Consider the following 14717-nt stretch of genomic DNA (forward strand, 5'->3'; position numbering starts at 1 on the left):
TTGTTATCGCATAATATTAACCGGGAGTTATTTGCACAACTTACTCACTATAAGTAATTAATTGTTTACCACTTGCAATTAATTTGTCGTATTAATTATGAGTCATAGGTAAACACTGTTTTACAGTAAAAAGGTGTGTGATGATGATGCCCCGAAACCGTCTTTAAATTACTGTACTGTACAAGTTACCGGTTTTATATTATGTAAATGGTACAACTTCTGCTAATCAAGTGACGATAAACTCTTACTTCGTTCCCAACGTCAATCAAAAATAATGGTCGGATAGTTAACCCCGCCCTCATAAGCATTCGCGTAACCAATTGGACGATGAACATCACAGTTTGACGCCTGGAAAGTTACCTGATCCTTGTCAGCATTTAAATGACTGTGGAATGTGGCTAGAATAATCGAAACGCGCGTCATGCTATTCTCTTATCAGTGGATTATCCATTACCCCATGTGGTGTTTATGGCGATTTCTTGTGAAAGTTTGGTATCGAGTGCCCTTTTAAAACAGGGAATATTGAAACACTGATTGAGAAACCTTGATTATTTTGACAATCTCCACTTTCTTTTACTGAAAAATACACTGATAGGAAAATTTCAGCGCCCCCGGGGATTCTTGATTTCGAAAATTCAAGCGCCCCTGCGAGGAATCGTTAAATGGCCTGTGGAAAGCCCTGCCTACGTCTAAAATTCTGGTTGCTATGGCAACAAAAAACATAAAAATTTACTGACAATGGTGGAGTTTCACCGGTAGGGGACCATATTGCTTGGCCAATCTCTTGTTTATCCATAATTACTGGTACATGTATATAACATAATGCATTAAAAATTGGTCTCATTCTATGTTCCTCATGTTTTATGATACCAAGTTGTAACAAAAATAATTGGTTCTTTAGCCATATGTGGAAATTTATAGCTAAAGGTAATTTGGAAAACTTACAAACGGCCAATAAAGCTCAGCTTTTCTGCACAAGAAGCTGTCAGTAAGAAACTCGTTCACCCCTGATTGGAAAATTTAGGCACAGTGGCCACCCCTGAATGGGAAATTCAGACACATTGGCACCCCTTATTGGGAAATTCCGGCATAGTGGCACCCCTGTGTGGGAAATTCAGGCATAGTGGCGCCACTGATTGGGAAATTCAAGCACAGAGGCACCCCTGATTTAGAAATTCAGGCACAGTGGCACCCCTGATTGGGAAATTCAGGCACAGTGGCATCCCTGAATGGGAAATTCATGCACATTAGCCGCCCTGATTGATGGAAAATTTAGGCATAGTGGCAACCTTGATTTGGAAATTCTGGCACAGTGGCTGCCCTGATTGAGAAATTCAGGCACAGTGGCGGTCCTGATTGGGAAATTCAGGCACTGGGAAGCCCTGATTGGAAAATTCATGTACAGTGACAGCCCTGATTGGAAAATTCAGGCCCTAGAGTGACCGCCCCTGATTGAAAATTCAGGTACAGTGACAGCCCCTGATTGGAAAATTCAGGTACAGTGACAGCCCTGATTGGAAATTTAGGCACTTTGGCAGCCCTGATTGGGCAATTCAGGCACCAGTGGCAGCTCTGATTTGAAATCCAGGCACGGTGGCAGCCCTGAATGGGAAATTTAGGCACAGTGGTAGCCCTGATTGGGAAATTTAGGCACAGTGGCACCCCCTGATTGGGAAATTCAGGTGAGAATTCAGGCACAGTGTCACCCCTGATTGGGAAACTTCAGGCACAGTGACACCCATGATTGGGGAATTCAGGTGAGACAATTCATGCACAGTGGCACCCCTGATTGGGGAATTCAGGCACAGTAGCGCCCCTGATTGAGGAATTCAGGCACGGGTAGCACCCCTTATTAAGGAATTCAGGCACAATGGCACCCCTGATTGGGAAATTCAAGCACGGTGGCAGCCCTGATTGGGAATTTCAGGCACCAGTGGCACCTCTGATTGGGGAATTCAGGCACAGTTGCAGCCCTGAATGGGAAATTCAGGCACAGTGGCAGCCCTGATTGGGAAATTCAGGCACAGTGACACCCCTGATTTGGGAATTCAGGCACAGTGGCAGCCATGATTGGAAAATTCAGGCACAGTGGCATCCCTGATTGGGTAATTCAGGCACAGTGATACCCCTGATTGGGGATTTCAGGCACAGTTGCAGCCCTGAATGGGAAATTCAGGCACAGTGGCAGCCCTGATTGGGGAATTCAGGCACAGTGGCAGCCCTGAATGGGAAATTCAGGCACAGTGGCAGCCCTGTTTGAGAAATTCAGGCACAGTGGCAGTCCTGATTGGGGAATTCAGTCATAGTGGAAGCCCTGATTGGGTAATTCAGGCACAGTGGTACCTCTAATTGGGGATTTCAGGCACAGTTGCAGCCCTGAATGGGAAATTCAGGCAGAGTGTCAGCCCTGATTGGGAAATTCAGGCACAGTGGCAGTCCTGATTGGGGAACTCAGGCATAGTGGCAGCCCTGAATGGGAAATTCAGGCACAGTAGCACCCTTGATTGCAGGAATTCAGGCACAGTGGCAGCCCTGAATGGGAAATTCAGGCACAGTGGCAGCCCTGTTTGGGAAAATTCAGGCACAGTGGCAGTCCTGATTGGGGGAATTCAGGCATAGTGGCAGCCCTGAATGGGAAATTCAGGCACAGTGGCACCCCTAATTGGGGAATTCGGGCACAGTGGCACCCTGATTGCGGAATTCAGGCACAGTAGCACCCCTGATTGAGGAATTCAGGCACATTGACCACCCTGATTGGGAAATTCAAGCACAGTTGCAGCCCTGATTGGGAAATTCAGGCACAGTGGCACCTCTGATTTGGTAATTCAGGCACAGTGGTACCCCTGATTGGGGAATTCAGGCACAGTTGCAGCCCTGATTGGAAATTCAGGCACAGTTGCAGCCCTGAATGGGAAATTCAGGCACAGTGGCAGCCCTGATTGGGAAATTCAGACACAATGACACCCCTGATTTGGGAAATCAGGCACAGTGGCAGCCATGATTTAGAAATTCAGGCACAGTGGCACCCCTGATTGGGTAATTCAGGCACAGTGGTACCCCTGAATGGGAAATTCAGGCACAAGTGTCAGCCCTGATTGGGAAATTCAGGCACAGTGACACCCTGATTGGGGAATTTAGGCACAGTGGCAGCCCTGAATGGGAAATTCAGGCACAGTGGCAGCCCCTATTGGGAAATTCGGGCATAGAGGCAGCACTGTGATGATAGGCCCTTGAGAAAGGCCTGGATTTACATGACAATGTTTAGCTCGACTCTTTGCAGAATAACTCAAAATGTCACACATGACCCTTGCTCTGGTTAATTTAAATGTGAAACATCAACATATCACTGATTCTACTACAGGTATTCAACTGAAATGTCAAAGTGTTTGGGGCCATTGTTTGAGTTAACTGACCATGTTCCATAGCTCTGACCTGCAATTTACATGTAGCAGAATTTTGCCCCCTTTTATTGTAATATTTTGGCTAAAGTCTGCATGCAACAACTCCATATCTGTATATCTACTACAAATATTGAACAAAACTAAACACATGTTGTCAGGGTCTTGATGAGAATGTACTTACCATGACCAATAACTGTGACCAGCTTTTTAGCTTGATATGCATTCTGTATATAAGTCTGGTATGTTGTGTGTGCAACAAGTACATATTTCTGTAATCAGTAAAGAACTACTCAATATTTCCTTTTCAGGATAGAGATGTTGTGCTGAAATTGTGTGTGTATGAATATGTAGGGTGACATGCTGATCTAGAGCAAGATCACTGTTACTTACTATATACTATCAAAGTATTTGTATCATATTTGATTGGCAGACTTCATATATATAATTTTGAAATATTATTCACCCCGAATGAAACCATAATTCTTATTTTTGTTAAACCATTAAATAATGTTCTTGGCAATTTTTGAAACAGGTTGTGCTAACAGGCAATGTAATTCATGTCCTATCTATGATTCTGAAATAGGATTCAGCTAAAATGCAAATTTATCAAAAGCAATTACCGCCAAAGTGTCAAGGAAGTTATGCGGCCTAATTATTTCACAAATATTCACGTGCTTTTTATTCCCAAGTCAAATCATGCCAGAAAACTATTCATAGACTTAGAGAAATATTCTTGCTGGTATTATTGTTTCTTGCTGGTATTATTATTTCTTGCTGGTATTATTATTGAATTCTTCACTGGAATTCAAGCCAGAAGTCAAATAGCCGGAAGTGTCACTTAAATACGGTACTGGGAGGAGCTGTTTGGGTAAAATTTAATTGTTCATGAAAAAACTGCAGATTTTTAGCAAACTTCTTCTTTTTTTTAGCTCATCTATTTTTTGAAAAAAATTATGAGCTATTGTCATCACCTTGGCGTCGGCGTCGGCGTCCGGTTAAGTTTTGCGTTTAGGTCCACTTTTCTCAGAAAGTATCAATGCTATTGCATTCAAACTTGGTACACTTACTTACTATCATGAGGGGACTGGGCAGGCAAAGTTAGATAACTCTGGCGTGCATTTTGACTGAATTATGTGCCCTTTTTATACTTAGAAAATTGAAAATTTTGGTTAAGTTTTGCGTTTAGGTCCACTTTTTTCAGAAAGTATCAATGCTATTGCATTCAAACTTGGTACACTTACTTAGTATCATAAGGGGACTGGGCAGGCAAAGTTAGATAAATCTGGCGTGCATTTTGACAGAATTATGTGCCCTTTTTATACTTAGAAAATTGAAAATTTTGGTTAAGTTTTTGTGTTAAGGTCCATTTTATTCCTTAAGTATCAAAGCTATTGCTTTCATACTTGCAACACTTACTAACTACCGTAAGTGGACTGTGCAGGCAAAGTTATGTAACTCTGACTGGCATTTGGACGGAATTATGGGCCCTTTATACTTAGAAAATTGAAAGTTTGGTTAAGTTTTGTGTTTTGGTCCACTTTACCCCTAGAGTATCATAGATATTGCTTTCATACTTGGAACACTCGCAAACTATCATAAGGGTACAGTAAAAGGACAAGTTTGCATAACTCTGGATGTCATTTTTACGGAATTATGGCCCTTTTTTGACTTAGTAACTTTGAATATATGGTTAAATTTGTGTTTCGATCCACTTTACTTCTTAAGTATCAAGGCTATTGCTTTCAAACTTCAAATACTTTCATGCTATCATGAGGTTACTGTACCTGGCAAGTTGAATTTTACCTTGACCTTTAAATGACCTTGACTCTCAAGGTCAAATTATTAAATTTTGCTAAAATTGCCATAACTTCTTTATTTATGATAAGATTTGATTGATACTTTGACAAAACTACTCTAACCTGACATACCATAATAGACTCCACCCAAACCATCGCCGTGCCCCCCCCCCCCCCGAATCCCCCCCCCCCCATTTTTTTTTTTTTTTTTTTTTTTTTAAGATCATCTCACAAATGACCACCACACCCTCACACTATACCCCCCCACCGCACCCCCTCCCCAATTTTTTTTTTAAATGGTTAAAAAACAAAACTATTTATTTTGATTATTTATGTTTGAAATACCGTCCAACCATCGCACTCAAGAATCCCCCCTCCCCCCACCCGAATCCCCCCCCCCCATTTTTTTTTTTTTTTTTTTTTTTTTAAAGATCATCTCACAAATTACCACCACACCCTCACACTATACCCCCCCACCTCACCCCCCCCCATTTTTTTTTTATGAAACGGTTAAAAAACACAAAAATTTATTTTTATTATTTTATGTTTGAAATACCGTCCAACCATCGCACCCAAGAATCCCCCCCACCCCCCCCCACCCCCCCACTCCCGATTTTTTTTTTCCTTTTTTTCGCATTTTTGGAAGAAAATGTAATAAATGTCCACACCCCCACACAATGCACCGCTCTTCACTCCACCCCTCCCTCCTTTGTGATTGAAAATGAGAGTCCCTTCACCTTTAAAAGAAAATAGATGAGCGGTCTGCACCCGCAAGGCGGTGCTCTTGTTTAAATTTTAGTTTTAGGAAATTAATTTGAATTTGACTGAAAGACATGATAAGATTTTGACAACAGTTTCTTCAGATGAAATGAGTTTCTGTATTTCTTATAGTTTAAATAATATTAATTATGCATTTGCATTTTTTTGATACTTTGTTAGAAACATGTATGATGTTCTGTCAATTACCTTACAGTCATACACCTGATGTCTTAAGAACCCTTTAGAAGGCATATTGAAATTGCTCAAACTTTCAAAGACTTGCCCCTGTCTTAACATTTTATTGTCCCCTACTCTGTCTGTCAGTCTGTCTGTCAGTCCATCACACTTTTCTGGATCCTGCGATAACTTTAAAAGTTCTTCATATTTTTTCAGGAAACTTGAAACATGGATAGATGGCAATATGGAGATTATGCACGTCATTTCATTTTGTTTCTACGCAGTGCTTTCCACAGGATTTTTGTCAGGCGCCCCGGGGCTGATAGGGGTGGTTCGGGAGTGGTGTCCCCTGCCGACGTTCATTTTTTTTTTTAGTTTAACGTGTCAATTCACGTTCTGTGGTGCATTATAACTCAAAGAAAAACAGCCTCAAAAGACGTCATTTTGTGCGCTATAACTCTTCAAGAAAATCCCCCAGTCATTTAAAAATATATATAATTTTTATATTGTTTAATTGTTTTAAAACGTTCCCGCACAGATAGTAAAATCCTGACTCCAACGATTCCCCAATACATCCGTTTCAACCTGACTCTGAACATGCGTCAATCCCCTGACGTGGTGTGTGATTGTTAAAACGCTCAATACACGCAACGCTTTCTATCCAAATGACGCGACATTGTACATGCTGCATAATTTTCGCGCTCGTTTTAATTGAGAAAAAGATTCGACACAAAATAAATTTGCACTACTAATTTGAAGCAAGAATATTTTAACGTTGCGGTAACATTTACATTCGGAAGCGTGTTTCGGATTAAAAACGCGTTAACATCGACTTACGGGAATGGGTTTCGGATTACAAATTTAATTATTCCCATTTGAGATTTCAACAAATATCAACAGTTGCGATATGAATTCAACGATAATTTGTTTCAACACTTTATGAGTTGAATAAATGTTTTGACTGAATTATGCATGAAATTCACGTTGTCCACGAGGATTACGGTCGGTTGCCATCATCAGTCTTCTAAGTATCGATTATCGGACGAAACATTTACAAGTGTGCGATTAATTCAATGAAAAATTGTTTAAGCGCATTATGTGTTGAATAAATGTAAGAAAAACGAGGTGAATCATTTCTATAAATGGACATGATGAAATATACATGTACTGGAATTAAATTGTTATCGCATAATATTAACCGGGAGTTATTTGCACAACTTACTCACTATAAGTAATTAATTGTTTACCACTTGCAATTAATTTGTCGTATTAATTATGAGTCATAGGTAACACTTGTTTACAGTAAAAAGGTGTGATGATGATGCCCGAAACCGTCTTTAAAATTACTGTACTGTACAAGTTACCGGTTTTATATTATGTAAATGGTACAACTTCTTGCTAATCAAGTTGCGATAAACTCTTACTTCGTTCCCAACGTCAATCAAAAATAATGGTCGATAGTTAACCCCGCCCTCATAAGCATTCGCGTAACCGATTGGACGATGAACATCACAGTTTGACGCCTGGAAAGTTACCTGATCCTTGTCAGCATTTAAATGACTGTGGAATGTGGCTAGAATAATCGAAACGCGCGTCATGCTATTCTCTTATCAGTGGATTATCCATTACCCCATGTGGTGTTTATGGCGATTTCTTGTGAAAGTTGGTATCGAGTGCCCTTTTAAAACAGGGAATATTGAAACACTGATTGAGAAACCTTGATTTATTTTGACAATCTCCACTTTCTTTTACTGAAAAATACACTGATAGGAAAATTTCAAGCGCCCCGGGGATTCTTGATTTCGAAATTCAAGCGCCCCTGCGAGGGATCGTTAAATGGCCTGTGGAAAGCCCTGCCTACGTCAAAATTCTGGTTGCTATGGCAACAAAAAACATAAAATTTACTGACAATGGTGGAGTTTCACCGGTAGGGGACCATATTGCTTGGCAATCTCTTGTTTATCCATAATTACTGGTACATGTATATAACATAATGCATTAAATTGGTCTCATTCTATGTTCTCATGTTTTATGAATACAAGTTGTAACAAAAATAATTGGTTCTTTAGCCATATGTGGAAATTTATAGCTAAAGGTAATTTGGAAAACTTACAAACGGCCAATAAAGCTCAGCTTTTCTGCACAAGAAGCTGTCAGTAAGAAACTCGTTTTTGCATTGTAAAAATTTTTTGAATGAAGCGTACAACAAGTTTACAAATTACGCATGATTCATGTGAAGTAAAATTATGTCTGTTGAGCTAGCAAGGCTTTATATTCATGTTACGCAATGAACCAAACATCCATGTGCACTGTCATTTTCAAACAAATGTTGCATGCCTATTAATGTTATTAGTTCAATAGCAAAGCCAGACAAACAGCTGCTCCCAATGTGAATACTGTATGTATAAATGCTGTATTGAAGTAAATTCAACATTTATTTTGCAGATTTCTGTCCGGGTTTTGGAAATGTATCCCAATTTTCAATTCATCTCCTTTTATGTTCATGATTGTAAATTATGTGATATCTGCAGTTAATATCTTTCTGCAATTGGGAATGATGTATCAGATGTTTGATGATTAATGACTTCTGATACATGTTAGAATGATTCAAATAATTTTCTATATATACTTCCAAAATTGCGAAGATTTAACCCTTTGCATGCTGGAAAATTTGTTGTCTGCTAAAATGTTGTCTGCTGAATTTCTAAAATTAGCATTTTCTTCAAAAAAAAATCAAAGAATACTATCAGAATAGCAAACAGTTTGGATCCTGATGAGACACCACGTTTTGTGGCGTCACATCTGGATCCAAACTGTTTGCAAAGGCCTTTAAAATTCGGTTCCCGCACTGAAAGGGTTAATGTCAAATGCCTTTAATATGAAATTAAAAATACAAATTGAATCATGAATTGTTCATCATCAAAAGGATGAGTATATAATTGTTTAATGAAATTTGATAACTCAAAGCGTAAACAGTAAATAAACAGACAAATGGATCCTCTGGTTGTCAAGGTAGAATTACATATTATAGACTTACCATCACAAAGACAGTACATAGCATACATTTAAGTCAAAGTAATATATAATGGTTAAGTTTCCCATCAAATTTCAAGCATGTGATCATATATAAAAAAATATGTCAATATACAGACAACATGCAGTGGCTAGTACCAAGTAGTTTATAATTCCTAAAATAAACTTGCACTTTCATTTAAATGTTTTATGAAAGTACTTATGCTCACTGTGAAAAAAACACTGCAGGCAATATTATAAATATGATATATTTGAACTTTAAATAGCTCAGTTATCAAAATTTTGGATTATTTTACTCATTTTGAGGTTGGGTTTCTAACACAAAAAACTGTAATTCTGCACACGGATATTACACTATTGTGTTCATTTTGTTTTCATTTGTTGTCTTCTTTTTTTAATTATGCCCCCCTTCGAAGAAGAGGGGGTATATTGTTTTGCACATGCCGGTCGGTCGGTCAGTTGGTCCGTCCACCAGATGGTTTTTGGATGATAACTCAAGAACGCTAAGGCCTAGGATCATGAAACCTCATAGGTACATTGATCATGACTGGCAGATGACCCCTATTGATTTTCAGGTCACTAGGTCAAAGGTCAAGGTCACAGTGACTCAAAATAGTAAAATGGTTTCAGGATAACTCAAGAATGCTTAGGCCTAGGATCATGAAACTTCAAAGGTGCATTGATCATGACTGGCAGATGACCCCTATTGATTTTTAGGTCACTAGGTTAAAGGTCAAGGTCACAGTGACTCGAAACAGTAAAATGGTTTCCTGATGATAACTCAAGAATAATTAGGCCTATGATCATGAAACTTCATAGGTACATTGATCATGACTGGCAGATGATCCCTATTGATTTTCAGGTCACTAGGTCAAAGGTCAAGGTCGCAGTGACAACAAATGTATTCACACAATGGCTGCCACTACAACTGACTACCCATATGGGGGGCATGCATGTTTTACAAACAGCCCTTGTTGAGTTAGTGTTGTATGATTTTTATTTTAAAACATGTTTTCTTTAATTATACTAACTATATTCCCTGTGACTGTTGAATTAATTTATTGAAACTTCAAATAACTTCTTGAGTCTTGAAAGATTTATAGCAATATACTTTTCACAGCATTAATTTTGTACATCAATGCAGTATTTATTTTCCTTATTTTCTGATTTCAGTATTTGCATTAAGTGATTTCTGCGGTGAGCCAAGCAAGCTATCACCTTCGATAATGCTAGAGAGGCTACATACCACTGCTATTCCGCGCGGTCTGTTGGACGCGGGTTACTTTGAACAAGACCAGCAGGCAGGCGATGGCGCGGAGTGTGTCGTCAGCTGTTGTAACAAGCCGCTGTGTAATGTGGCCTGGTTTACTGTTGGGAAATGCTTCTCTATTGAGTGTAACGTGGACGATGAAAGGGCCTGCGAACCTGTCCCGCAGTCAACATCAAAATACAAGGACACGCTTTTCATACAGATTAGATCAATAAGTAAGTGGTAGAAGGACTTTGTCAGAGTGTTAGGGCCATCAGATTGTTACATGAAGCAGATGGTTGTCAGGCTAAAGGCTGTCTTTGAAACCATATGTATGCCTTACCTAGAATGCACTGGGCACTTGATTACTTTCACAGTGGTTACTGTTACCAATCTGTTTCTTTTTCTATATATTACTCATTTTTTCTTTGACCTTCAGCTCATTTAGCATTGACCAGCAATGACATCATTCTGTGTTTAACTTGTTATGCCCCCGGATTGAATGATCAGGGGTGTATTGTTTTTGGCCTGTCTGTCATTCTGTCTCCAAACTTTAACCTTGGTTTAATGTTTGCAATAAAGAATGACTTTTGCAATATTGAAGATAGCAACTTGATATTTGGCATGCATGTGTATCTCATGGAGCTGCACATTTTGAGTGGTGAAAGGTCAATTTCAAGGTCATCCTTCCAGATCAAAGGTCAAATATATGTCTTCAAAGCGGCGCAAAAGGGCGCATTGTGATTCTGACAAACACATCTCTTGTTTTTTCCAAGTTAAGAACCGGTAAATGTATAAGGGACCTTTTCACAGATTTTGGCATGTTTTGAAGTTTGTCATTGTATGCTTTAAATTGATATATGTAAAAATTAGAACTAAAGAGTTCCAGTAAAAAAAAGAAAGAATAAAAGAAATCCACAGCTGGGCTCCAACCACTGATTCTTTAAGCGAAAGTCTAGCACTTAAACACCTCAGCCATCAATGCTGACATGACATTGCACATATTTATGCCCCCCTTTGAAGAAGAGGAGGTATATTGTTTTGCACATGTTTGTCGGTCCGTCCGACGGTCTGTCGGTCCGTCCACCAGATGGTTTCCGGATGATAACTCAAGAACGCTTAGGCCTAGGATCATGAAACTTCATAGGTTCATTGATCATGACTGGCAGATGACCCCTATTGATTGTCAGGTCACTAGGTCAAAGGTCACAGTGACTCGAAATAGTAAAATGGTTTCCGGATGATAACTCAAGAATGCTTAGGCCTAGGATCATGAAACTTCATAGGTTCATTGATCATGACTGGCAGATGACCCCTTTTGATTTTCAGGTCACTAGGTTAAAGGTCACAGTGACTCGAAATAGTAAAATGGTTTCCAGATGATAACTCAAGAATGCTTACGCCTAGGATCATTAAACTTCATAGGTACATTGATCATGACTGGCAGATGACCCCTATTAATTTTCAGGTCACTAGGTCAAAGGTCAAGGTCACAGTGACAAATAAAATATTCACGCAATGGCTGCCTTTACAACTGACAACCCATATGGGGGGCATGCATGTTTTACAAACAGCCCTTGTTTATTCTTAAAATAAGCAATCCTTGTAATATTACTAAATATAAAGATAACAATAGAACTTTCGAAATTATACAATCGTTTTCGGCTTGTATCGCTTTATAATTTTCAGGTTTTTATGTCCCCCACTATAGTAGTGGGGGACATATTGTTTTTGCCGTGTCTGTTGGTCTGTTGGTTGGTCTGTTGGTTGGTCTGTTGGTTGGTTGGTTTGCGCCAACTTTAACATTTTGCAATAACTTTTGCTATATTGAATATAGCAACTTGATATTTGGCATGCATGTGTATCTCATAGAGCTGCAAATTTTGAGTGGTGAAAGGTCAAGGTCATCCTTCAAGGTCAGAGGTCAAATATATGTGGCCAAAATCGCTCATTTTATGAATACTTTTGCAATATTGAAGATAGCAACTTGATATTTGGCATGCATGTGTATCTCATGGAGCTGCACATTTTGAGAGGTGAAAGGTCAAGGTCATCCTTCAAGGTCAGAGGTCAAATATATGTGGCCCAAATCGCTTTTTTTATGAATACTTTTGAAATATTGAAGATAGCAACTTGATATTTGGCATGCATGTGTATCTCATGGAGCTGCACAATTTGAGTGGTGAAAGGTCAAGGTCAAGGTCATCCTTCAAGGTCAGAGGTCAAATATATTTAAATCCTGACAATTGTGGAATTTCTGGCAATGGTGGAGCCGGTAGGGGACTATTTTGCTTGGCAATAGTCTTGTTTAACTCAGTATTGAGCCATGGTGATCATGATTAAAATGGTCAGTCATTACAAACATATAAGCGCCTTATTAGGCAGTGATTAGTGCTGTGGCATTTCTAGTGAAGCTTGAAACAGATAGCAGAATTTTAGAGTGTTAATCAATAAATGCCACTGTAGATACATGTGCTAGGAAGGGACAAGTGGTCCACTGCATAACGACAGGTCCAGTTTGCGTTGCAATTTGTTATAAATGAAGCCAATGCAAGTCAATGAACACTAATGCACTTTGGTTTGATTTCTAATCTATCGTCTTAGTTCATTCAATTTTGTGTGCACCCTACTATTTAATTTTGGCTAAAAGCATACTCTGTAAGGGATCAAGCTATTTTTGCGATTAGTGAGTGTTTAAATATTTGATACTGGCCTTTGCTTTCCGTTTTCAAAGTGCACTTCCATTTTGCAATTATAGTATCAGTTACCCGTATGACCATCGGCACAAAACCCGTGCAATTTTTTACCTTTTTAGCTTGACTCTTCACTGAATAGTCCGATCTATTCTACTTATCCATTTGTCTGTATATATTTGTCCTATCACTGTTTATGGTGCATGTATTGAGTTGAAACAACACTTATGTGTTTTTTGCCATTGTTTTAGGTCACTGACCTAGTTCCATAACTCTGACCTGCAATGAAACAGCATTTTGCCCCTTTTTCGAACTTAATAAATCATGTTAACATTTGAGTGCAACTGCTTCATATTTCTATATCTACATTAGAAATTTAAATAAAACTTTACATTTATGCACAAGGTCATTGTGAACATTCACAGACCAAGACATGTAAATGTGACTATTTTTTAAGCAGTTCTATGCCTCCTTTTTTACTTATTAAGGTGTGCTTGCAAGAAACCTATATTAAATTTTATTGTTATGCCCCCCTTTGAAGAAGAGGGGGTATATTGCTTTGCACATGTCGGTCTGTCGGTCGGTCTGTCGGTCCGTCCACCAGGTGGTTTCCGGATGATAACTGAAGAATGCTTGGGCCTAGGATCATGAAACTTCATAGGTACATTGATCATGACTCGCAGATGACCCCTATTGATTTTGAGGTCACTAGGTCAAAGGTCAAGGTCACGGTGACCCGAAATAGTAAAATGGTTTCCGGATGATAATTCAAGAATGCTTAGGCCTAGGATCATGAAACTTGATAGGTAGATTGATCATGACTCGCAGATGACCCCTATTGATTTTCAGATCACTAGGTCGAAGGTCAAGGTCACGGTGACCCGAAATAGTAAAATGGTTTCCGGATGATAACTCAAGAAAGCTTAGGCCTAGAATCATAAAACTTGATAGGTAGATTAATCATGACTCGCAGATGACCCCTATTGATTTTCAGGTCACTAAGTCAAAGGTCAAGGTCACAGTGACCCGAAATAGTAAAATGGTTTCCGGATGATAACTCAAAAACGCTTATGCCTAGGATCATGAAACTTTGAAGGTAGATTGATAATGGCTGGCAGATGACCCCTATTGATTTTCAGGTCACTATGTCAAAGGTTAAGGTCACGATGACTCGAAATAGTAAAATGGTTTCCATATGATAACTCAAGAACGCTTATGCCTTGGATCATGAAACTTGATAGGTAGATTGATCATGACTCGTAGTTGACCCCTATTGATTTTTAGGTCACTATATCAAAGGTCAAGGTCATGGTGACCCAAAATAGAAAAATGGTTTCCGGATGATAACTCAAGAACGCTTATGCCTAGAATCATGTAACTTCAAAGGTACATTGATCATGACCAGCAGATGACCCCTATCGATTTTGAGGTCACTAGGTCAAAGGTCAAGGTCACGGTGACCCGAAATAGTAAAATGGTTTCCGGATGATAACTCAAGAACGCTTATTCCTAGGATCATGAAACTGTATAGGTAGATTGATCAATACTCGCAGATGACCCCTATTGATTTTCAGGTCACTAGGTCAATGGTCAAGGTCATGGTGACCCG

The 14717-nt window shown here is 39.2% G+C and overlaps 1 protein-coding gene across 1 annotated transcript in view; it reads left to right on the forward strand.

Annotated features, from left to right (window-relative positions):
- Positions 1 to 10348: 10348 nt before the first annotated feature.
- Positions 10349 to 14717, forward strand: part of LOC127871961 (dyslexia-associated protein KIAA0319-like protein) — a 53339-nt gene continuing 48970 nt past the window's right edge. Inside the window, exon 1 of the mRNA XM_052415261.1 lies at positions 10349 to 10651. Coding sequence (XP_052271221.1) covers positions 10393 to 10651 — 259 coding nt within the window. The 5' untranslated portion in view covers positions 10349 to 10392. The remainder of the gene's footprint in view (positions 10652 to 14717) is intronic.

The sequence above is a fragment of the Dreissena polymorpha genome, chromosome 3 (assembly GCF_020536995.1).
Source record: "Dreissena polymorpha isolate Duluth1 chromosome 3, UMN_Dpol_1.0, whole genome shotgun sequence".
Classification (NCBI taxonomy): domain Eukaryota; kingdom Metazoa; phylum Mollusca; class Bivalvia; order Myida; family Dreissenidae; genus Dreissena; species Dreissena polymorpha.